This window comes from Solanum dulcamara, chromosome 11, assembly GCF_947179165.1.
Source record: "Solanum dulcamara chromosome 11, daSolDulc1.2, whole genome shotgun sequence".
Lineage (NCBI taxonomy): Eukaryota > Viridiplantae > Streptophyta > Magnoliopsida > Solanales > Solanaceae > Solanum > Solanum dulcamara.
The window spans coordinates 14,786,478-14,811,004 of record NC_077247.1 but is presented as its reverse complement, the minus strand read 5'-3'; the positions used below and the strand labels follow the sequence as shown (position 1 = coordinate 14,811,004).

At 34.9% G+C, this 24,527-nt stretch overlaps 1 protein-coding gene across 1 annotated transcript; it reads left to right on the top strand.

Moving 5' to 3' along the window:
* Positions 1-11,826: 11,826 nt before the first annotated feature.
* On the top strand, positions 11,827-22,036 carry LOC129873228 (succinate--CoA ligase [ADP-forming] subunit alpha-2, mitochondrial). The gene is made up of 7 exons (XM_055948277.1): positions 11,827-12,191; positions 13,031-13,240; positions 17,530-17,700; positions 17,998-18,121; positions 20,413-20,474; positions 21,192-21,273; positions 21,656-22,036. Exons 1-7 carry the CDS (start codon positions 11,964-11,966, stop codon positions 21,790-21,792), a joined length of 1,014 nt encoding a protein of 337 aa, XP_055804252.1. The 5' UTR covers positions 11,827-11,963; the 3' UTR covers positions 21,793-22,036.
* The last annotated feature ends 2,491 nt before the right edge of the window (positions 22,037-24,527 follow it).

Below are 24,527 nucleotides of genomic sequence, written 5' to 3'. Positions count from 1 at the left end.
AGAAAGGTCTAGGTACCCAAGTGAGTCTAAGTAACGCATTCTATCCTCAGACCAATGGACAAGCTGAATGCACTATTCAGACACTTGAAGATATGTTGTGTACCTGTGTAATAGACTTCAAGGGAAGTTGGGATGATCATATACCTTTGATTGACCTTGCATATAATAATAGCTACCATACGAGTATTAAAATAGCTCCTTATAAATCATTATATGGGCGGAAGTGTAGATCACAGTAGGGTGGTTTGAACTTAGTGAGGCAAAGTTATTAGGACCAGATTTAGTGCAGCAAGATATTGATAAAGTAAAGCTTATTAGAGATAGGCTTCATATGGTATAGAGCCAACAAAAGTCTTATGTCGATATGCGCAGTCAAGCGCTAGAGTTTGCAGTTGATGATTGGGTCTTTCTAAAAGTATCGCCTATGAAAGGCATTATGCTTTTTGGCAGGAAAGGCAAGTTAAGCGCTAGATATGTTGTACCCTATAGAGTTATTCGCAAGATAGGAAAGGTGGCCTATGAGTTGGAGTTAGCTCCAGATTTAGGAGCAGTCCATCCCATGTTTCATATATCGATGTTACGTAAGTGCATAGGAGATCTGAAATGTATTATACCGCCTAATGAGGTTCAAATTTTAGAGGAAATAACCTATACAGAGGTCCCGATTGCTATTCTTCATCATCATGTCAAAAAGTTTATAACTAGAGAAGTCGCCTCAATTAAAGTATTGTATCGAAGTAATAATATTGAGGAGCTGACTTGGGAATCAAAGGAAGAAATGAGACAAAAGTATCCTCATTTATTTCCAACACCAATATAATATCGAGGTACGTACTTGACTAATCATTATCTTAAGTTAATGTTATGAATTTTAGAAATGTGTTAAAGAAAGGTTAACCCTCATTCGAGGATGAATGTTTCTAAGAAGGGGAGGATGTAATACCTCGTATATTTTAAGGCAACTAACTCACTAAGCTAAAGATGTATGCGTCAAAAATTGTATTTTTTACCTTACATAGTTGGTTGATGAGTTATTGAGACATTATGATTTTAAATGGGCGGTCATATTGAGTATTACTTATAGTATTTCACAATAAGTGTTATACCAAACTTAGAGGCCCAAGGAAATTTTGGAATAATAGTACAAATTAAAGGTCATGTCATGACGGATGATTTCATATGATCTCATATATAGTCTAAATTGGGACAGGTATATCTCCCTGTATATAAATAGTTAGAAGGTCTACTACATATCAAATTAACGATAGTTGTGTCTAGTTTCCAATGAATAAAACCTCTGATCAATACGACTTTAGAGTAAATAGATATATGTGTTTTACTACGAATTGCGCAGAGGTCGAAATTGGCCGCGCTGAGCACGTGACCGACACATGTTAAGGTCTAAATACTTTAGAACTTATATGAACAAGTTTAATTCATTAGATATTGATCCCAACTAATTTTAGAATCCCCTCTTTTCTATTTCTTCAAGCCTTCTCCTCTCCAAAATCCCTAGTTGAGAAATCAACCAAAAATCAAGTTTTGTTCTCAACCAAGTTTAGAATTTACTCAGGACAGCCTTTCTCCTTGGTTAGGGTAAGCTTAAGAGACTTTATTTTCTCAAGTTAAGGTATGATCAAGTTTCCTACTCTCATGTATCTGATGTTTTTGATGTTTTAGCTATATTTTACTAGTAGGACCCATGGGATGGCGATAGGAAACCGTGAGTCCAAGTTTCACCAATTTTTATTGATGTATTTGGTAAGTAGAGAGTATGTGAAGTTGTTTGTAGCTGCAGGTTAGTGTGTTGGAGTCATTAAAGTGTAGTGTATAGAATTTTGTAATTCGGAGGATTGAATACCAACAACACTGATTAATTTGAATGTTTTTTGAGTTTGTGCCCATCATGTGTTTATTAAATTGACGACATGACTTGGATTTGTTGTGTAATTGTTTAAAGTTGGATTTTCATTGTCTTTTGGTTTATATTGGAGGTTCAAGGGATAATTCAACCGCAATATTACATTAAAGGAAAAAATCAAGGTATGTAATGATGCTTCTTTCCTTCATTTTCAAGCACGAATCTACGTTGTTGGAAGGACTAGTGTTCCTATGTTTAAAACTCATATTAAGGTATCATATGGTTCTGTTAAAAGGTTGTAAAGATATGGTGATGGTCCATAATTGTTTTAAGTATTTATGATATAGGAATGAGACGTAAATGACGATATATATATATATATATATACAATTGTTTTCGTAATTGAAAATTGAATTTGGAGATAAGAAATAGTTGTGGTTATGAGTTCCATGTTTTCATGTGAGTAAGGCCAAAGAATCAAACATTATTTGTGATTATTGATACGATAAGTTAATAATGAAATTTCAATTGTATAATTATCGGCATATGTAAAGAAGGCACCTTATGAGCAGGATTTATATGTATATATGCAGATCCTAAATATTAGTGGATTACATAGAAATATAAATATATGTGCTCTTGTTAAATCTATAAGCTAAGGAGGCAGAAACATCTTTAGTACATCATTCATAAGCCTACTAGATTCCTTATAACATATACACCTTTTTAAGATTGTTTAAGTATTGAGTATGTATAATTATATGATATTTGAAAGCTTTATATGTTACATGGACATAGTTATAATTCACAAGTCTTGAAGAGACCTATTGAGGCCGCAGTCTTGGAGTCAACTTGCATATTTTCTATATTTATTAATTATACTCGATATGAGCATGGTCGACTCAGTGGGTGATAATTTTTATGACTTTATGTTACACTATGGGGTAATGTCGGTACGCAGATATAGTATAGCTACAGCTATAGTTCACTATACCACCACGGCAGCGATGTCTGGTAGGAAAATATTTACCCAATTATTACTCCACCATGGTGTGCATGTCTGGTGAGCAGATGTCTATTCACTTAATATACCACCGAGATGGACATTCAGCTATGCAAGGTCACCATTATGACTTGATTAGCATATAGTTCTCCATTAGGGAAGTATGATTTGTATATGTGCTTACTTAGTTGGACCTTATTGGTCCAAGTTGTTGTGGTAGGTGGCCTGATTAGCTCAAGTGTTACAGCTTTAGATGTTATATAGATGACTTCTTAATTCAGTCAATATCGAGGCCAATCTCGCCCTCTCCCAATTTTGGGGCTTGATGGTTCCTTTGGAGACTATTAGGGTAAAAGATAGTTTATCCTTTGTGGAGGTACCAGTTTAGATTCTAGATCATCATAGTTTATCTTTTGTGGAGGTACTAGTTTAGATTCTACAACATCAGATTAAAAAGTTGAGAACCAAAGAGGCAAGGTCAGTAAAGATTTTATGGAGAAATTAATTCATTGAAGAGGCTATGTGGGAAGTCGAAGAGGCTATGTGAGAACCCGCAGTTGTTCATTTCTTATGACGAAGATTCAGCACTATACTTCATGTTTAAGTGTTTTAGTTCTTACGTAATGTTCGTGCCTTGTGTCTTCCTTTAAAAGGTTATGCCCTTATTAGAGAGTTTTGTTCAGAAAGGATGACTAATCCCAGAGGGGGAATATTGTAACATCCAACAACTTCTAAGCAATGGCCTGAACCATTTTCAAAATGCGTATAGGCCCAAACTTAATGGTTTTTAATTGTATATATGTGTTAAGATCAATTCCTAAGTGTGGAAAGTCAATTATACATGAATTAGGGTCATAAAGAACCTCTAGCACTAAATCAAGTTCAAAACTTCCCTACAATTAAGTTTTTTCATGAGATCATGCAAGGATCAACTTCAAACGATCATATCTCTTTTAATATGATGAGTTAGGTGACCCAAAACCTATCAAATTAAAGGTTTATGAGTCTTCTTTCCAACATCACTAACCGTTCGTTAATCTGAGTCTTGAAAAGTTATGATTCATTTACTAAAGATTCTCTAGTCCAACAACGAGTGATTGCCAGAATGATGACCCATCAAAAAGGTGCATCACACTGAACCAGTAAGCTTGAAATTGGCCAATAGATGATGGTCTGAGTGATGACCCATCACTTAAACGACAGTCCATCACTCCGACAATGATACAACAAGAACTTTCACCAATTTTATTTTAGATGAGAGTATTTTTATCTTAAAACCTTTAAGGAGTTATCTAAATGACTTTACAACATCTTAGGTGGGTTAGAAAATCAGTTTTCATCATTTAAGACTCTCTCATCCTCTCACAAAACTTCACGCTCAAGAATCTTCAAGAAACACCTAGCTAGGGTTCCTTCTGCAAGGTTCTTCTTCATGTTTCATCACTAAGGTATATAAGGATTGAATGAGAGCATCCTTTAATTCTCATTCCTAAGTTGTATTTTCTTTCAAATATTTCTATATTTTTTTAGAATTCAAGTTATCGTGTTTACCTATCCTCATAAGCTCATGTTTTTGATTGGTTTACTTTAGTTTTCAAATCTTATTGAATCAGTTTAGCATAATTTCTACGATTTTCTTAACCTTAATGATTTTCAAGCATAAGATTAGCATGATACAGATTACAGTTGCAGTACAGATTATTTGAGGTGTGATTTTGAGATTAAACTCACACTTGATTAAAACATATATACAATTTACCTATTTATGAGATATCAATAGATGCATATTATTTTGGGAGGATTAGCACCGAGAGGACGCAAGTCCAGAAAACTCAAAGTCCCACAACTATTTCCATAATAGTATTTGAGTATACTGCTAGTAGGTCAACTCCTTTAGCCCAAAAGACTCAGTTAGTGGATCAACACCTGATAGATATGTTTTATACCTTGGCAAGGTATAGAAAATCCCTTTCAATTGGGATTATAAAGTGGGTATCATGAGCTCATATGGTGTATGTTGTTTGTAAGAAACTCTCCAATATTTATGCTATACACTAATTTATCATCATGATTTCTCCAATATGACATCTTCTATTTTCAGTTCAGAGCTACATAAGTAGATTCACCTTTATATATGTAAAGGTTAGATTCTCAAATGTTATTTATACACAGATCTAAATATGTCTTTCATTTATTTCAGTATGTTTATGATTATTGAAAACTCATTGATTCTTGTTACATGTTGCCACTTGAAATGAATATGTTTAATGTCACTTTACATAATTAATATATTCCACATTCTGAACGCATACTTTTCTCTGTGTTGCATTCTATTATGATATAGATTCAAGTGTTTGCTTTCAGAATCGTGGCTAGATAGGTGCATTTTTTCCCAGTCACTAGTTAGTGAATCCTCCTCATTCAGGGACCCCATGGAGTAGTCAGTAGCTAGGTTTTGTGTTAGAACAATTTTTTTTTAAGGTAGGTAGGGGCCATGTCCCGACAAACTTTTTTATCCCTGTTAGTAGAGGTTTTTATTAAGATATTTGATGTTCAGTTCCATAGATTTTTAGTCATTTCATTCAAATATATGTTAAGTATTTGTTTCAGTTAAGTATGTTTTAGCTTCTGCTTGCACTTCATAGAAGGACAGTTTACTTCAATAGTAGCATGCCAGTACAAAGGGTCCACTTGGGGTCAGTCGTGATCTTAAGTCCCGATCAAAACTAGGGTATAAACTTGCATTGTGACAGGCATAAAAGATTGGGATGTGTCATCTTCGACATATTAAATAATGTTTACATCTGGGGGAGTAAAATACATGTTATACTCTTTTTCCTTAATCAAGATTTTGTATCAATTGGATTTTTCTAATAAGATTTTTAACGAGGCAACACTCAAGACATGTTACAAGATGTGTGTATTATTTTTCCTTCACTAGATTTTTTTCCACTGAATTTTTCTTAGTAAGGTTTTAACGAGACACACTTATGAACATCCAAGAAGAAGTGTTATAAATTCATTGAATGTAGATGTCCCTTTCGTAACTTCTTTGGCAAATCATGTACTAAATGAATGAACTTATTTAAGTGTTGTAACTTGAGAAGACTACTTGTAACTTATAAATAGTATACTACTAGGAAAGAGATAGATTACTTAAAAGAAAGCAATAAGAATGACATTCTCTCTCATATCTTTTGTCTATACATCTTACCTTATGTTATTCTATATTGCTTATATTTTACAACAAAGTTCCAGATATTAAAATTACAACTTATTTGTAATTAGTAAAAACTCCTAATATTTATTACTTTAAAATTGACAAAAAATTTGTTCCTTAAATCTTTTTTTATTTGAATTATATTAAAAGTTTTAGCATTTAAGACTTTAAAATCAATATTTTTATCTTATATAAATCATATGTAAATTATGGTAAATAAAATAACTAACTAAATAAATAAAATAATTAAAAATATGTAAAAAAAAAAGTTCACATTTTTATAAGTAACTTCTATATCTTCCTATATGAAATTATTATCATTTAAATAGATATAACATTTATTTTAATTTATAAATATTTTTAAATAATTATTGTTTTTACACATAATTTTATAAGTGATACCAAACATAAGATACACATACAAAATAATTTTAACTAATGGTGACAAAAGAGTTTTTAAATTAAGAAAAAGTGACTCAAGTCTTAATTATTGAGTAGAGATGACAATTTTAAGATTAATCCTAATGACACTAATTTTAAAACCCTCAAATTTTATTATTTACACAAATGCCCTATCTTTTCCATCCTACCTCTTCCCCCTCCCCTCTCTACCTTCCTACCCTACCCTTCTGCCGTTGCTATCCCCTGCCCGTCTGTCGCCGTCACCGCCGTCATCACCACCTTCATCACCATCAATTCTTTCTCTTCTTCCTCCATAACTACCACCTACTCATCTTCCACCACCACCGTTGTACTTTCTTCTCCTCCACCATCGCTGCCACAATAACCACCACCTCTACCTTTGTTGTTATCACCACCTCTACCACCATCAATTCTTCCTCTTCTTCATCCATCACTATCACCACTTCCTCCTCCACCACCACCGTTGCCACCTCCTTCTCCTTCATCATAACAATCACCACCTCTACCTTCACTGTTACCACCAATATCAACACTTTTTTGCCGCCATAACCACCCTTTCCTTCACCTTACAACTGCTAAAGTTGTTGCAACAACTAAGCCATATGTTGCAATAGGTGTCCTATCTATTGTAACATATGGGACATATGTTACAACAGCTAATGACATAAGTTACAATATACGTCCCATTTGTTGCAACATATGTTCTACTTGTTGCAATATATGTTCCATCTATTGCAACATACAACCCGTTGCAATATATTGCTAACATATTACAACAAATTGCTAACATGTTGCGACATATTGTTAACATGTTGCAATATGTTGTAAAAATAATGGCCGAAAATAAATAAATAAATAAAAAGAGCGCAATGAAAATCGATGAACGTCGGCAACAATAACACCGGCAACAAAGACCATAAAAAAAGAAGCTGAAGAAGATAAGAAGAAGAAAAAAATAGACGAAGAGAGTGTAGCACTCCCTAAAACTTTATATGTGGTGTTCCAATTCTCGGTGAAAATGATACTTCTTCTGTATTTTGGGTATAACTCTTCATAGGATGGTCTAAATTATTTGATGCAAATTTATAAATAACCCCAACATCATTACCTATAACTTTTGTGGATCATAGCTTACGATTCAGAGGCTGACTGGGTTAAATAAATTAATTTGATGTAGTGACGAAATAGAGTATTTATAGAAGAAAAATCATAGGAGTCTATTAATAAAAATACAGTGCTAACTGACAACTCTAACCATATAATCACAGAGACAAGACCATGTATAATTAGACACTAACCGACCGGGCACACATACCCCCAGAAGGTACAAACAATGACAAACATACCCCCTCCCCCCATAAAATTAGGAGACCACACCATACAAGTATGCTGGTGATAGGCAATGCTAGTGAATGCAAGTTTGTAGTAAAATCCAGTGACATCATCGATGGCTCTCAGAGATCAACAACCACAAGTGTATAAACTCACCTCGGCCCTCGTCCTACCAGGTAGGATTCATGCGACTCCCTCATACAGTTCAGTGGTGCACTGGCCAAAGGGGCCCATAAGGGATACGGGAAGTCTGTATACACTGTCTAGGCCCAAACCAAGTCTTACATAGATAAATAGAATCTCTATAGTGGTACCGGAGAGTGAGCAACCAAGCCGATGTAGAAAGGGCATCACTAGGCCAAATATCAGTAAATCAGTAACCTCAACCGTGAGCACCTTGAAAAGGGTCTGCCTATCCAGCCAGTAAACTCCTACGGGCATGGCCCAGCTAGCAAGAGTAAACCCGGGGGCATTGGTGGGATAAGAAAGGGCATCGCCAAATAGACAAGTAAAATTGAGCGTATCCCAAATGCCTCCTATGCCTCAAGTAGAAAAAGTAGCACGTCCACGACGCCTCATAAGTTTCCAAAACCAGCGACGAAGTATCTAGGTGGCACGACTCCAGCTAAAACCAGTTTAAAAGTAGAAAAAGTGTGAGAAATCCTTCTCAAAAAAGTAGTTAAAAACCAATGAAATACCGGGATCGTACCATAAAATGAGTGAATATGCTCAAACAATGCAAGCATGTCATTACCAGCATTCAAACAAGATACACACAGCCAAAAGGAAATACCAGGTCCTAGCATACAACAAGTCAAGGGACTAACCTGGGATCCAATTGCTCTTTGAAGATGGCCTCAAGCCCAACAATAGTTAATAGATAAGATGGCATCATGAGTCTACCGCTAAATAAAAGCAAAACAATCGAGGCATGGCTTCAAATCATAAAGGGGGAGAAATATCTCTACGTATGATGCCTTACCCCAAAATAAGCCACCTCAGCTCCCAACCAGCACCGCTAAGCCAAACCTATGGTTATGATGAGCCTCATAGATCTCAGGCACTAGCATAAAAGGGGGTATCCTATCCATAATAAGCCCTACCAAAATCTACGCCTAGCTAAGAGGGCAATAACCATATGATAAGGCTCCTAAGGCCCAAACCTAGACTAAGGCCATTAATATCGATCCAAAACAGGATAATAAATGCTAAGTCGCCACCAAAACCAAAGCTTACGACCTAATCTAAGGATTTCACGGGACTATTCTAACCTAAAGCTCACTTGGGAACAACAGAACGGGATCAAGTGAGGAGAATGCTAATCTCGGAAAATACTCACCTATGTTACATGTAAAGTATACTATATGATATCTAATAGAGTTCAGTCAAGGGGGAGACCGTAGCCTACCTCGAAGCCGATCATGGGCGCTCCGAATCCACCATAATAAAGCTCTTGTCCTCCAAAACTCCTTCAATCACCGCCATGCTAACAAAATGTTAATCACATCATCAATACGATTATTTTGATACTAAAATCAACGAATTCGGAGACGGACCAATTTTGAAGTCAAAATCGGAAATTATGGGACCCGCTTAGTAATTTATAAAATTGACTCCGAGAATAGGTCCTAGATGCTAAACCTAGCTTGTATTCCAAAAGGAAATACATTTCTAACACTAAAATAGTTTTAAAAAACACACATGCACCATACTAATCAACTTAGCCCTAAAACTACTAAAATCAGGGGGAATGGGGAATTTTACCTCAAACAAAGTCTTTATTCTTAATTCTGGACACCCCACTGGGTTCCCCTTGAAATACCACGAGAAATAGCCGTTGGAATCACTCAAATTACCACAAAATTGAGAGAGAAATCGATCTTTAAAATTAAAGAAATAACTAAAAATTAAACCTTAAAACGACCCTCAGGTGTCGCTTAAGCGAACACCCGCTGGTCTCTTAAGTGATCACCGCAAATTGAGATTTTATTTTTGTTATATTATGCAATGATGGAGTTTTTAAAATATAATTTGTGAAAGTGTTTGATTGAGAATAAGTTGACTTTGAGAAGTCTCTTAATTATTATTTTGAGCATGAATATTTTGAGTATAAATGAGTCAAGAATTATTACATTAAAATACCTATTTTGAGATTGAGTTAAGAAGTTAAATTCATATATTTTTAAATGCATTTACTGAGATGAGATTATACCTATTTTAAAGAGATGAGATGAGTTGAAAGGAGTTGAAGATTTTGAGAAAGATGTTTTGATGACGATGTAAATGATGTTTGTTTGTAAAAAATGATTGGTGAAGAGGTGATGATGTTTTGAGATGAGTTTGATGTTTAAATTAAAAGTCCAAAAGAGACTAAATGAGTATTTTGAGTATTTTACTCACTTGATGTATATGAGCATAATAAAGTATTTTGGGGGTAGTATTGGGCACTGATATGGGGTGAGAACATAAATTACGTACCCAACATAGGATAGAGGCCATGCTTCTCAAGTCCCAAAATGATGGACTTTGATTGATTGTGAATCCAGAGATGTGATGTCCTTTACCCTAACAAGGTATCAGATGGATGTGACAACGACATTGCTTCGTTGTATCATCACTAGCTCATAAGTGATGGTTGTCGGTTAGAGAAACTCCCTAAGAGTAAAGTATTATATTTTTATATACTGAGCCGCATCTATTATTACATGTCATTTCAAGCATTGTATTATTTTATTGCATGCCTTATTAAGTTGAGCCATTTTCAGAGTTGAGTCCTATGAGATGAGTTGAGTATCTTTGAGTAAGTTTTTTTTCAGTTATTTTACATACTCGTACATTTCATGTACTGACGTCATTTGTCCTGCGTCATTTTTATGATGCAGATACAGGTATTAGAGATCATCAATAGATGTTCCATTGAAGATCCATTTCTATCTTGATAGTTGTGAGACTTCCTTACTTTCGGAGGAATCATATCTATTCCATTCATCGCTTTGAGTAGTTCCTTTTGAGGTAGCCGTGAGCTTGGTTCGACACTTTCTGAAGAGTTGATAGAGACTTCATAGATAGAGTAAAGTTGAGTAGAAGAGTTCTTTCAGAGTCTCTTTTTAAACCATAATTTTATTATTGAGTTTATGACGTTGAGTTACACTATACTTTGAGTATTTTAATCTATTATTTATTTATTGATGATGATGTTTCTAAATGTCACTTGAGTTAACGATCTATTGAGTCAAGTCTTCCGTTGAGTGATTGAATGAGTGACAGACTAAGTGATTTGGTTGGAGCCAGCAATGATCTCCGAGTGCTGACCACGCTTAGGATACCCTCTTGGATTGTGACAAAGGAAAAGAGAAAAAAGAAGAAGATGAAAGAGAGAGAAATTTGAAAAATAAATAAAGAGAGAGAAAGTAAAATTAAAAATATAATAGAGGGAATTTTCAATATTTGAAATTTAAAAAGATAGGAAAGACTTTTCAAAGATTTGAAATATTAATATACCCCCAAAATTTTAATTACTCTAATCAAATATACTTTTTATTTAATCTTATTTGACCAAATCAAACCACTTAAATCTTACACTAAACTAGAGCCCGTTTGGATAAAGCCCCTTTTTAGTTTTTGGACGTGTTTGTCTAATGCTAACTTTAAACCATAAAGTTCTTAAAGTCAGTCAAAAATGAAAAGTTAGGATTTCTAACTTTTTTTCTAAGTGCTTAAAATCATTTTGTTTGATCATAGAAATTACTTTTATATTACTTATATTTTAACTAAATTCCCAAACTACCCTTTTTATTCTTTTAACTCTAAAATTCAAACACTTATTTTCAACATAAGCACTTTTATCCAAACACTCAATTGCTTATTTATAAAAATAACTTTCAGTAGTTCAAAATTCTAAAACTAGTTCATAAAAATTACTTTTTTTAAGCTTATCCAAACGCTTCCAGCAACAAACAAGAGAGCAAATAAAGGACTCATTTTCATGGAACCCGGAAAGTTTTGTTGATCCGGAAAGGAAGTCGTTTGTGATTGAAAGAAAAGACTTTTCCTTTGGTGCACAAAACCTAAACACCACGGTACCAAAGCAGATTCTGGTTTAGAGAGAAAGGGCATCGGAATCCATGGCTCGCCAAGCCACAAGACTAATCTCTAACTTTAGTACAAAGCTTAACCCTAGCAGTCCGACGATATCTGCTTCTCCTTTGTGGCATCAGTATCGCCATTTTGGATCGCCACCACTACCGCCCGCTGTTTTCATTGATAAAAACACCCGCGTCATATGTCAAGGCATCACCGGCAAAAACGGCACTTTCCACACTGAGCAAGCCATTGAATATGGTACTACAATGGTATCCCATCTTTCACCTACACATCGGCTTTCTTATTTATTTGTTTGTTGAGGTGATCCATGTGAAATGACATTCTCCTGCTTTGATATCTATGATGTGGTTACAGTTTTGTGGATCCCCTGTCGATTCTATACGGTTTTTGTTTTTGCCATGAATTTATATTTATGTAACTTCTCTTTCATTTTTATCAACCAATTAGAAGGAAGAGTGATTATTCACTGTTGTACCGTCTTGCTCATTTTGAGTTAGCATTGAGGAAATAAATGCTCTAAAATTGGCAGTTAGCTCTTACACTTACCCTAGCTGAAGTGATTATACAGGATAGTTGCCTATTATATCATGAAAGTTTTTGGAGTGTAAATTGATTGTATTCAAGGGTGGCTGGACTGGAGTAAGTTGGAAGTCCTCTAATAAAGGTTAAGAAAATCAATGGAGTAGCTTTCTATTTGTTTCTCAGCAACCAATTCTTAGCAAGGTAACTCTTTCTCCCATGATAACATTTGGTTTCCTCAAAACTTTTTGATTCCTTTCTTCCGTCTCCTATGTAATCTAGTGCATGAAGAAAATGAAAATTATGTATGAAGTATCTATGGAAGGCATAAAATTGAAGTTAAAAATGAATTACCATGTATGAACAACTTGTATCTACAATAGATATAGGTACATTTTATTCAGGAGTTGATAGAAAAGTTCTTTTCTTATTGTTGTAATAGAATGCTCTTATTTTTAAGGAAACTGAAAGTCATTGAGGCTAGAAAATAGTTTTTATTTTTTACTATTTTTTAAAAAGTAAATAGGTTTTTCTAAATTCCTCATGTATGGCTTGTGTGCCTTAATAGGTTGGCGGAGTGACCCCCAAGAAGGGTGGAACAGAACATTTGGGGCTTCCTGTTTTTAATACTGTTGCAGAGGCAAAAGCAGAGACAAAGGCTAATGCTTCAGTGGTTTATGTTCCTCCACTGTTTGCTGCTGCAGCTATTATGGAGGCCATGGAAGCTGAGTTGGACTTAGTTGTCTGCATAACGGAGGGGATTCCTCAGCATGATATGGTAAGATAGAAGTCCTATCTACTAAATTCTCTCTTATTCCACCACCCAAAAAGAGGAAAAACAATGCATATGACTAATGATTTATTTGAAACCCAGAACTTATACTTGTTCTATGCCAGGGTTACCCCATTTTGTGCAATAAATTCTTGTTATCTAACTCATTGACTTATGTTGAAAAATTTCTGCTGGGTGTCGATCTACTGAGTGCATTCTATTCTATGCTTGCACAAGATTTTAGAACATTTAGTAGGTGGTTGGATATGAGTTTGATGATATTTTAAAAAAATATTATTTGAAGTTAAGTTGAAAAAGGATATATGGAAATTAAAGTTGAGTTTGGACATGCATTTCACTTGAATTTTTTTTTAAGATGTTTGAGAGGAATTCTTTTTTACTTGAAAAAGTAGTTAGATCAAATTTTTCAAACTTGAAAAACTCAACTTCAAGTTGGACTAAAAAAATTGACTATTTGAAAAAGCAAACTTTTATGTATAAACAGGCTCTTAATGTTATTTTATCATTGGGGGGGTGTATTTGATGATGCCTTGAAACTCACGAGTCCTATCAAAGACTTATCAGGGTGCTCATTGACAGAAAATGTTTCTTCAGATGATTTTTGCTTTTTTTCTGTTTGATTTTAGTAATTGTTTGAAAGTAATATGATATCTATCAACAAAAACAATCATTATAGTTAGTCTGATATTCCCGTTTTATGCTTTTGGACCCTTTATGAGCTTGAGCCAGTGACTTTCTTTCACTATATGTATATGGATGTTTTCCAGTTGATCTTGCTTTTATTCTGGACTCAAGGTTCTAGTTCACTGACAAATGAGGTGGAGAGTGGGGAGCAGTTGTAGGGGAACATTGTTGCGCCTTCTTGGATTATACTTTGGAGGATTGCATCTGTATATTTCTTTTGTTGTGGAAGTTTAGACTTCAAAACTGTTGAAACCTATGTTGCTCGGACCCTTCAAATCAATGTTTTAAAAGGCGCGAGCGCGAGGCGAGACGTTTTACCTGATACGTGGTGAGGTATAAGCCTCGAGGCACTGGGGCATAAGCCTCGTGTTTCTTTAACTTTTAATATTTTATAAATTAATATAATTAAAATAAATAATTAAAAAATTACATAGAAATTATAGAAAATTCAAAAAATAAAAAAAAGTTGAAATGTACATAGGACTGCTTCATCTTAAAACGTTAATCAAAATCAACACTTGACCAAACAATATATTTAGAACTGCCTATCTCAAAAGCCTAATTACAACAACATACCTAGTGTAGTCCCACAGTGGGGTCTAGGGAGGGTAGAATATATGCAAACCTACTTCAGAGGTAGAGCAGTTGTTTTCAATTGACCCTCGGCTCAAAAATAAAAACAGTCTAGAAAAAGAAGTAATCGAAATAAAAGAAACAATAGACAATAATAAAACAATAGATAGTAGCAGAACAATACTACAACAAAATAATACTATAATCAATATACATGAAACAATATATAGTAATAGAAATCAAAGAGCAAGAAACAAAAGTAATACTACGACTACTAGAATGGACAACAAGTGCACACACTCCTACCGATGAGTATGGAGACTCTCCAAGCTACTACCCTTCTACCTTAATCCGTGTCCTTCACATCTTCTTATGTAAGGTCATATCTTTAGTGAGATGCAATTGCTCCATGTCCTATCTAATCACCACTCCCAATTGTTCTTCGGTCTACTTCTACATCTCTTGAATCCATCCAGAGTCAACCTCTCAAACCTCCGTACTGGGGCATCCATGCATCTCCTGAAAAGACTTTAGACTTTTTTTAAAAAAGTGAGTATAAATTATTAACCTGTAAAAAAAGAAATATGAAGAAAAACCTACAATCAGAAGCATCAAACTAGAGCGAGTGATGAAGGATGATGCGTTTTTTCTTTGAAGTTTGCACATTGATCATTTTCCCCTTTTACCCCGTGAAGGACGAAGAGAAAAAATAAAACTTAGTGCTTAGAATAAAATATATTTAGATTTTTAAGCTTTTTAACTTGTTAAAATTTAATAACAAGCTAAATTTTATGTTTTTGGGTATTAATTTAAGCACTTGTTTAGCAATTTTAATAGTAATTAGGAGAGGTCTTTTGGTCTTACGATCCAAACAAAAATTCACCCAATGCCTAAGTGTATGCCCAAATTGATGGGGCTTGCACCTCATGATACTTTCTCCCCCACAGATTGCCCCGACCCATTTTTACTACGCCCAGCACCAAGGCTCGCCACAGGAACACCTATCTAAACACTGCTTCAAATTACTTGCCGCAAATTGTGTCAATTCAACACAGGTGTGGGATCCACACCGAATTTAGTCAACATAACTTGGGTACTTTGACTACACCTGTGGCCAAGAAGTATATGTGTATAGGGAATGTGGTTTGATTTTTGGTTTATGTCATACACATATTCACATAAAGCACTACAAGACTTTGCATATACTAGATAACTTATGACTAAAATATAAGTGTTCACATAGAATTTAATTATACTAGCTTTATTTTAATGACTACAATTTATTGTCAAACTATAAGCTTATATATGTAGTAATATGCATTTATTTGTTGTATCTTAACACCTGTACCCATACTCCTACCATATCCCTGAATTCTAATATAAAAAAGATACTACTCTTTTATCAATTTATAATTATGTAATTGTCATTTCTGATTTAACCTAATCAATATTTAGATCACCCTGTTAATCAAAATACAAGTTATTTCTCAACAATCTTAAATAACTATTCGTCATATATATTATTTTCATATATTTATTAGCTGTAACTCAACACCCCTATCTGCACTCGTATCCATACCCAAAATCCTAAAATTTATAAAAATGCAGAATTCAACCTCGTATCAGACCCGGTACGTGGGTCTGGGCAGCAACAACAACAACAACATACCCTGTGTAATCTCACAAAGTGGTGTCTGAGGAACGTTGTTTGGAATAGTTTACAAGGTTGTGACATGGATAAGGGTCCTTCTCACCCCCCTTTCTTTCGTTGTGGCGAATGATCACTTAATGATATGTTGTTTACAGAGGAATTGCTATATGGAATATTATAATGAGAAACATGAGTTACCCTTGAACCCCCCCCCCCCCCCCCCCCCCAAAAAAAAAAAAAAAAAAAGACTTGAGGAAGCACTGTAAATTTTGAAATCATGAGGACACATGCAGCAGCAATGACATCAAAAGGTCTTGTCTATCTTCAAAATTTAGAGTATATCTGCATTTGTTTTTGTATGGAGAGGGGTGTAGGAAGAAGTTGATTTCAGTTGAACCTTCATTTTAGGTAATATGAAGTTCAGAAAGTAAATTGGTATAATTTGTAAAGATTTTCTTTGCCATTATAGATGTCAAACTGGAATGAGCTATCCTGAAATAGGGATCAGATTAATTGATTGGCAGTGGAGAGAATACTCATTCGGTATCACCCATAGTAGAGTTGATCAACTTAAGACTTGCTTGATATGGGACAGTTATAGTGCAGTGCCATGGTTGATGTGAAATGACTTCCTATGGGAAAAAATAGTAGAAGTACATAACCATAACTGTTAGACACAAACTGATTTATTAGAAGCGGAGAGGTGAGGAATGAAATGCGAGAAAATCCAGGCTGGAAAGCAGCCTTTTCAGAAAATACAGGCCGCAATATAGTGCTAATTACTGAGAAGTGAGGTTCCGATGGCATACATCATAGAAGTTCGCAAGACAGGTGGCTTGGAATTACTTCTCCTTTGCCGTAAATGAGATGTCACCTCAAACTAAGATTTTGATCAAGTAGGAAAATGTAAAATCTTGTGACCTCTGTTAGACGAGCAAATGAAACGTTATATCTACAAGCTAAACAAGTGGCATTTCAGTCAACCCCCCTTCTGGTTAAGACTTTTTGATAGTTGATTTTGCTCGTACTTAGTTACTATATAATTGGGAGGTATGCGGGTGTAAATATTCAATTGCATTACTGGTTCTGATGCACTTGAAAGTTGAAACTCTAGGTTCTAGCTGTTTGATCCAATAAGAAATTACAGAAACAAAATTTGACTGATTGTCTTGGTTGCAAGACATAAACCTATATTTAGGTGGGTGAAATACAAGTTCAATGGGGGGAGTTCCACTTTTATGGGTATTTATTCATATATAAGCTCATGTGATTGCTTTGCAACCTTAGAGCTCCTAACAAAAATCATTACACACTTAATGTTTCTGTAACTTCCTTCTAATGTTTGATTTTCTGTTCAACCCTACAGGTTCGCGTAAAAGCTGCTCTTAAGAAGCAATCGAGAACTCGGCTGATTGGTCCAAATTGCCCAGGTATTATCAAACCAGGCGAGTGCAAAATTGGAATTATGCCTGGATACATTCACAAACCTGGACGTATTGGAATTGTTTCTCGATCTGGTACATTGACATATGAAGCAGTAAGATTTTCTCTTTCCAGGAATGTTTGCTGACAGTTTAAATTGTACATATTGTTTCTACCTCTGCTTCATATGGTGCAGTAAGATTTTTATTATTTGAAGTGTCTATATCGCCCAAAATCCAATGAATATGAGTGTCTTAAGGCTCGGTTAAACTAGAATTGCTTTCAACCTTTAACAGTCTGTATTTGTTGCATCTGATCTTTGTTGGGAATCTTTCTCTCGAAAAGCAAGATTTGGAACCATCACTATCTGAATCAGAATGAAACTTACATTACTCTATGTTGCGTTGTTTAGGTTTTTCAGACAACTGCTGTTGGTCTTGGACAGTCAACTTGTGTAGGGATTGGTGGTGACCCTTTTAATGGTACAAATTTTGTCGATTGCTTAGAGAGATTTATTGCTGATCCACAGACAGAAGGTAGACTTTCTTGAAGCATATTTGCTCATCTAAGTCGAGATTATTACTTAGACAGCAGTTCTTTCGGTCATTTATGAAGATGGTCAATGCATATTTTTTTGACCGAGAAATTCGCCTAGTGCCAACCCATTTAGGACTAAACCCAGCCTTGAAAGTTGGGGATAATGGGCCTGCCCCTCTACCCTTCACTTTTTTCTTTTTGATGCTCTGTGCGTTTCTTCGCTGATGAGTAATGCTAATTCTCTTACTTAACACGTGCTTGTGGGTTGTAGCAGATTGCCTGGTGTATTAGTCAAGGATCACACGAACAGGTCTTGACACCACCAACGTAAAAATTGAAGTTTGATGTTTATTTTTTTGTAGTTAACAGATCATATAATTACATTTTAAGATGCACTGACTCAGAGTTAAACAGCATTTAAAAGCTGGTAGAATATGAAACTTAAAATGCAAAAGTGCTTTTAACAAAAGACAGGAAGCAAAACCCAGACAGATGGGAAAAAGTGGTTTTGCTAAATCCATAATTGACCGCCCCCAGCATCCTTCGAGATGTCTGCATGATTAGGATTAACCTCAAAAGAAGTATTCCTTGAAAGTATGTGTTGAGACAGGGAATGAGTCCGAAGATCTGTACACAAATGAGTAGTAGGCTGAGATATTTTTTATCTGATTACATTGTTTTGCTCATGATTTATGTGAGGTGCACTTAAACCATGAAGCTAGGTGCAACACAAGTTGAGCTCTTTGTTTAGATAGTGCTTTCGTACATACTCTTAAGGGTCTGTTTAGTTTGGTGTACAAGGAAAACTAATATCCATGTATAATTCAGCATAGCTAATAATTTGTTTTGTTACCTACTTAGTCTCTGCGTACTGTTCAAGTACAGTTAATAATGTATTTGGTAACCAATTTGGACATGTGCGAAGGAGGTGTGTTGACGCTCCAGTGATGAGCTGTGAGAGGATGGTTGTAGGGGGGAATCGGAGGGGTAGAGGTAGGCCGAAGAAGTATTGGGGAGAGGTGATTAGACAGAATTTGGCACAACTCCATATTACCGAGGACTTGACCCTAGATAGGAAGGAGTGAAGGACGTGTATTAGGGTAGAAGGTTAACGGGGGGAGGGATTTATGGAGGATCAGCGTATTGTGTGGTGTATCGTGTCTCTATTATCGTACTTTTTTGCTGTTAACATTGTTTCTCCACTGTAGACTTTCATATTCATTGCTATGTTATCTTTATTGTTTCTTAATCTTTTACTTGGGTTTGACGCACTTGAGCCGAGGGTCTTTCGGGAACAGCTTCTCTACCTCCTTGAGGTAATGATAAGGTCTGCGTACGCTCTACCCTCCCTAGACCACACTTAGCGGAATTCCACTGGGTATGTTGTTGTTGGTAACGAATTTACTTGTCCTCATTAGTAATACATGCATATGTTATGCGGGATAGGATGTGTCAGAAATATGTGGAGCTATTAAATGAAGAAAATAACCCTTCATGTAGTAACGAATATATATATATATATATATATATATATATATATATATATATATTAAAAGCATATTATAAAATATATACCACATAATGTTTTTTACCCCTTAACTTTCATTTATTAGTTGACTTTATCCTTACTGTTAAAGTGAAGTTATTTTTATGCTCGCCGTCTACAAACTTGTCACCTGTACCCCTCAATTGGATGGAAAGCCCCAAATCAACTAAAAGTACCCAATTTCAATTAAAATTACCCAATTTCCTCTTTTAATCTAAACCCGACCCAAAAAACTTGACATTTTCAGATCTTATATATTAAATATATTATTATGTTTTTATAAAAAACATAAAACTAATTATCCATAAGCTATTTCTTGAAGATGGTGAATTTAAGTAAGCAATGAATGTGGTTGACGTAGTGATATATTTTAGCTGTTAAGAAATACCATGAATGAATATCTTAGTAATTAGGAATTTGAAATTAGATGTTTAGCACAAGAAAACTAGTCACCAAACCTAAATTAACTTTCATCTAAATCTAAATTTGAAATTGTTTTATGAACTTGTTTACTTCGTAAATTTCAGTAGTTGAAGTTTATCCAATTCCTTTATTGATATTATTGTTTGTATTTCTGGTGACTTTTTCCATGCATTATATATGTATATTTTTGTTTTTCTTCCTTGTGGATTCACTGAAGCTTGTCTTTTTACTTTGCTTGCATCTCAACCCCAGTAGACCTAGACACATTGTGATGCTTTTCAATTTGTTAACACTAGGTTATATGTGCCTGTTGCGTGTCAGGTATAGTTCTTATTGGTGAGATCGGTGGTACAGCAGAAGAAGATGCTGCAGCCTTGATAAAGGTTAGTGATATTTTGTAATAGTAATATCTATCACAAAGTACTATTTGCAATTAGGATGCAAGTTTTGTTATGATGCTCTGGTCAATCTTGTATGTGATGAAACAAATGGTATGCTCTTTGCTGGGTCATCATTTTCTTATGGTGACTTCACATCTTGGTCCACTACTTTGTTTGGAAGATCATTCTTTGATAGTCAAACCATGATAACGCCATATAGCAAATGGTAACATTTCGCTTGTAATTTAAGTTAGTACCTAGACCAGGATTAGTTTCAAATTTCACAGTAAATGTATTGTCTTGGGCAATATGAAAGATTATGTCTTCACGGCCTCCCCTTCCCAGGAAATTGCAAAGATCCATCGTTAGTCATCCCAAAATTATATCGTACAAAGTATTGAGGAATATCAAGGAATGATACTGTATTTTCTCCAGACTAATTTATGCTTTATTGAATTTCTGTCTGTACCTACTTTTTATGAATCCTTATTTGATAATATCGTAAATCTTCATCCCTCTCCTGAATTATCTGGAGCAGTTATTTATTAAGCATGCATTCGCTATATTGTTGACAGAAAATATAAAAAAGTAGAGAAAATGTCTGCATTTTCTGAATGTTCGGATATTTGCCATGTCATTGAGCTGTGATATGTTCTTAAATATCTTATTTTTGTATTGTTTTAACATGGTGGGGAATGTGTCTTTCGATTCTTGAAACAGGAAAGTGGAACTCAAAAGCCTGTTGTTGCATTTATTGCTGGACTAACTGCTCCTCCTGGACGACGAATGGGTCATGCTGGAGGTACTGTTCTGGTTCAGCTTCTCTGCAATGAATGGCTTGTACTAATCTAGACAAAATATGGGCAGGAAATTGTTAATGAACTTGTGTTTTTCAATTAAGATTGGTGTAGTACTTTGATTAATTGCATTTAATCAATCCGTCCTTTACGCATATTTTAATTTGAAGAACTGTTTGTCTGTTATATACATTCCCCACCCCCCTTAGTTGAAAAGAACACAATAGTCATTACTAGCAAGAAGCAACTCTCAGCGCCTTTCGGTTCGTGATTTCTTGTATTATTATTTTGAAGAATGAATATTGCATGTGCTGTAAAATATTGCATGTGCTGTAAAAAGATGTCTAAATTTCCTTTTCTTAACCGTGATCTGTTTTGCTTATGCAGCCATTGTATCTGGTGGAAAGGGAACAGCACAGGACAAGATAAAGGCTCTCAAGGAAGCTGGGGTTACAGTATGCGAGTCTCCTGCTAAAATTGGGGTCACAATGCTTGATGTGTTCAAACAGAGGGGTCTTGCATAAGCAAGCGGCATACATTTTATTTGGCAATTTCCTTTTTTTGCGGACATGTTCTTAAAGATGTGCAGTTACCCTAAAAACTCATTCATAGCCGAGAATAACAAAAGAGAATATAATGAATCTCCATTTGTTTATCCAAGCATCATTCAGATGCCCCAAAACAAACTTTTCAGTTTACACTATTTATGCAGTTCACATTTCTTGTTGTGTCGTTGATATTGAAATAATGCATTCTTTTTTCTTCTTTTACTGCATCTGCTCTGAAACCATTTTTATGTTATTTTTACAAATCAAAGCTATGGTGTTGTATCATTTCAAAGTTCAGTGCTTAAATTATCTCAATATTAGACCTTAGAAATTCTTGCTGGGGATGCTACCGTTTAATGGAATGGCTATTCTGTGAAGGACTTTTATCTCACACGATGTTTTTATGTCCTGAAATTGGATAGAATACTGGTCTTGGGTTTTGCAGGTGCTTCTAATATAGCCTTGAAATTGGAAGCATTAGATGCTTGTTGTGCCTTGCATAAGATGTTGGTCAATTAGTATGGTGGAAGAGAAAGGAATATAATTGAACACAACTAAATGTAATATGGTAATCGTTTGGCAAGGAAGGTGCGGTTTTTATCTTTTCTTTGCGGCAAAACTAGTAAAATTAGCTGAATAAACAAGCAATGGACAGCAGAGGGAACCAATGATTCTTATTGGACCTAGTTCGATTCATAAGAGCTGAGATTCGGAACACTAACCTAAGTAGACCTACCAGCAGCGAAGCAACATATAATTGATCGGGTCATGAAAAGGCCCTCGCAGCACGAAGAAGAAGTTGTCCAAGCTTGAAAAAGTAAAAAAAACTCTATTAGTAGATTGCTTGAATAAAATAACTGCCGTTTCTTGTATCACCCAAATATGAAACAAGTCCAAGCTGAAACAAGGAATTCAGACCCAAAATGACCACTTTTTCAAGCGAAAATGCATAAAGGTCAACGACTTACCATAATTGTAAAGGCTGGTGAAACGACATAAAGTTCATAAAAGTATAATTACCTAACATACATTGTAAAAATATAGCTCAAAACTTATCTTAAAACTTTTAAGTGTGTTGTTTTGTTTTTGCAGATTTAGGGGAAGTCTGAGTACCTAAATTTGGAGCTAAGGAACACATGTTGAGCTTAAGTGTGGGGTGCGCGCGACCCTTGATTAAAATTGAAGAAACATGTTGATAGTTAGGCCCTAGAGGGTCTCAGGGAGTATTATTGTGTTTTTTTCAGCTTACATACTAGTACATTCAATGTAATGACGTCATTTGGCCTACATCATTTTATGATGCAGATTCAGGTGCTAGAGAGCGCTCCATTGAAGATCTATTTCCCTTCCTGATAATGGTGAGACCTCCTTACTTTTGGAGGAATCACATTTATTTCAATTATTACTTATGAATAGTTTCCTTTGAGGTAGCCATGAGCTTGTGTCATGATCTGACCTAGGACCTAATTGTAACATGGCGATCGAAATCCCGATGGGCTAAATAAGGCAATAATGCAAATTTTAAAATAATAACTTTACTTTTCTTGGATAGTTCCTCTAACCGACAACCATCACTATTAACCTCGTAATGATACAATATTTTGTACACATTGCTAGAGACATCATACACCTTGCCAGAGCATAGGAAAAAACATTAACTTATGGATCCATCTAGAAAGCCCTAATCGAGGCTGGGTGAGAAGTCATCCGAATCAACGGCACAATTCTATCCACGCTGGCGATGCAGTTTATGGGGTTTGAGTTATCTTAACTCTTATCAAAATTTGTGTTCAATACTACTTGCAAAATATGTATTAACGCTCATAATAATAATATTGCATGTGTTGATTCAATGCTCAAAGTTACTTCTTTGAAGTTATACGAAACTTTACTTTGAATGATTGAACTTCTCTTCTAAAACTCATATGGTATCTTTAGAAATAGCAATGCTCTTTCCAAAATAAAGTAATGCATTTAGAACATCCAAGTTCCCTTAAAAAAAATTTCACTTATGACTTAGAAGTACTTTTACTTTAACTGAAAACAATGTATAATATATAACAATGTAAAATCTTTAAACAACTCAAATAGGGTTCATGTGAAAAATAAGCATGAACAACAATCAAGAACTAAAATCACATAAAGAATCATAAGTTCAACGATAGGGATTCGAATTCAATAATAAAGAATAATAGAAAACTTGAAATTCAAGAAAAGATTAGGTTAAAACCCTAGGTTTAAATTTTGTTGACTAAATTTAGATGTAGGGCATGAGAACAAACTTAGTACAACACTATCTGTAGTCTTACATACCTGGAAGAACTAGATTCCTGAAGAAAATTGAAGAACGTACTTGAAACCCTAGCTTTCTCCACTTGAAACCTTGCTCTAAGTCTAGGAAAATATTTTTAGAGAAAAAGGGTCGAATAGTACTATTAAGAGACTTAATTAGGTGTAAAACCATTGTTGTTTAGGGTTAGAAAGGGTGGAAAAAGACCAAAGTAACCCTCTTAACATCTGGGTAGAGCCATTTACGACCTTCTACGAATCGTACAAACTTCTACAAACCATAGAAGTCTCTAGAAAGTCTGGCTGACTTTATGAAGTTTCTAAACATTGGGTGTAGAAAATATACTGAGACAAGGGAAATTTTTAAGTCCGTAAAAACAAAGTTCGGGAAAAATTTCAAGTCTTTTCTGATCTAATCTGAG

Coding starts and splice junctions, on each gene's coding strand:
- LOC129873228 (XM_055948277.1), top strand. CDS start 11,964: ATGGCTCGCCAAGCCACAAGACTAATCTCTAACTTTAGTACAAAGCTT. Junction 18,122..20,412: donor TGCTGATCCACAGACAGAAG/GTAGACTTTCTT, acceptor GTTGCGTGTCAG/GTATAGTTCTTATTGGTGAG. Junction 21,274..21,655: donor ACGAATGGGTCATGCTGGAG/GTACTGTTCTGG, acceptor TTGCTTATGCAG/CCATTGTATCTGGTGGAAAG.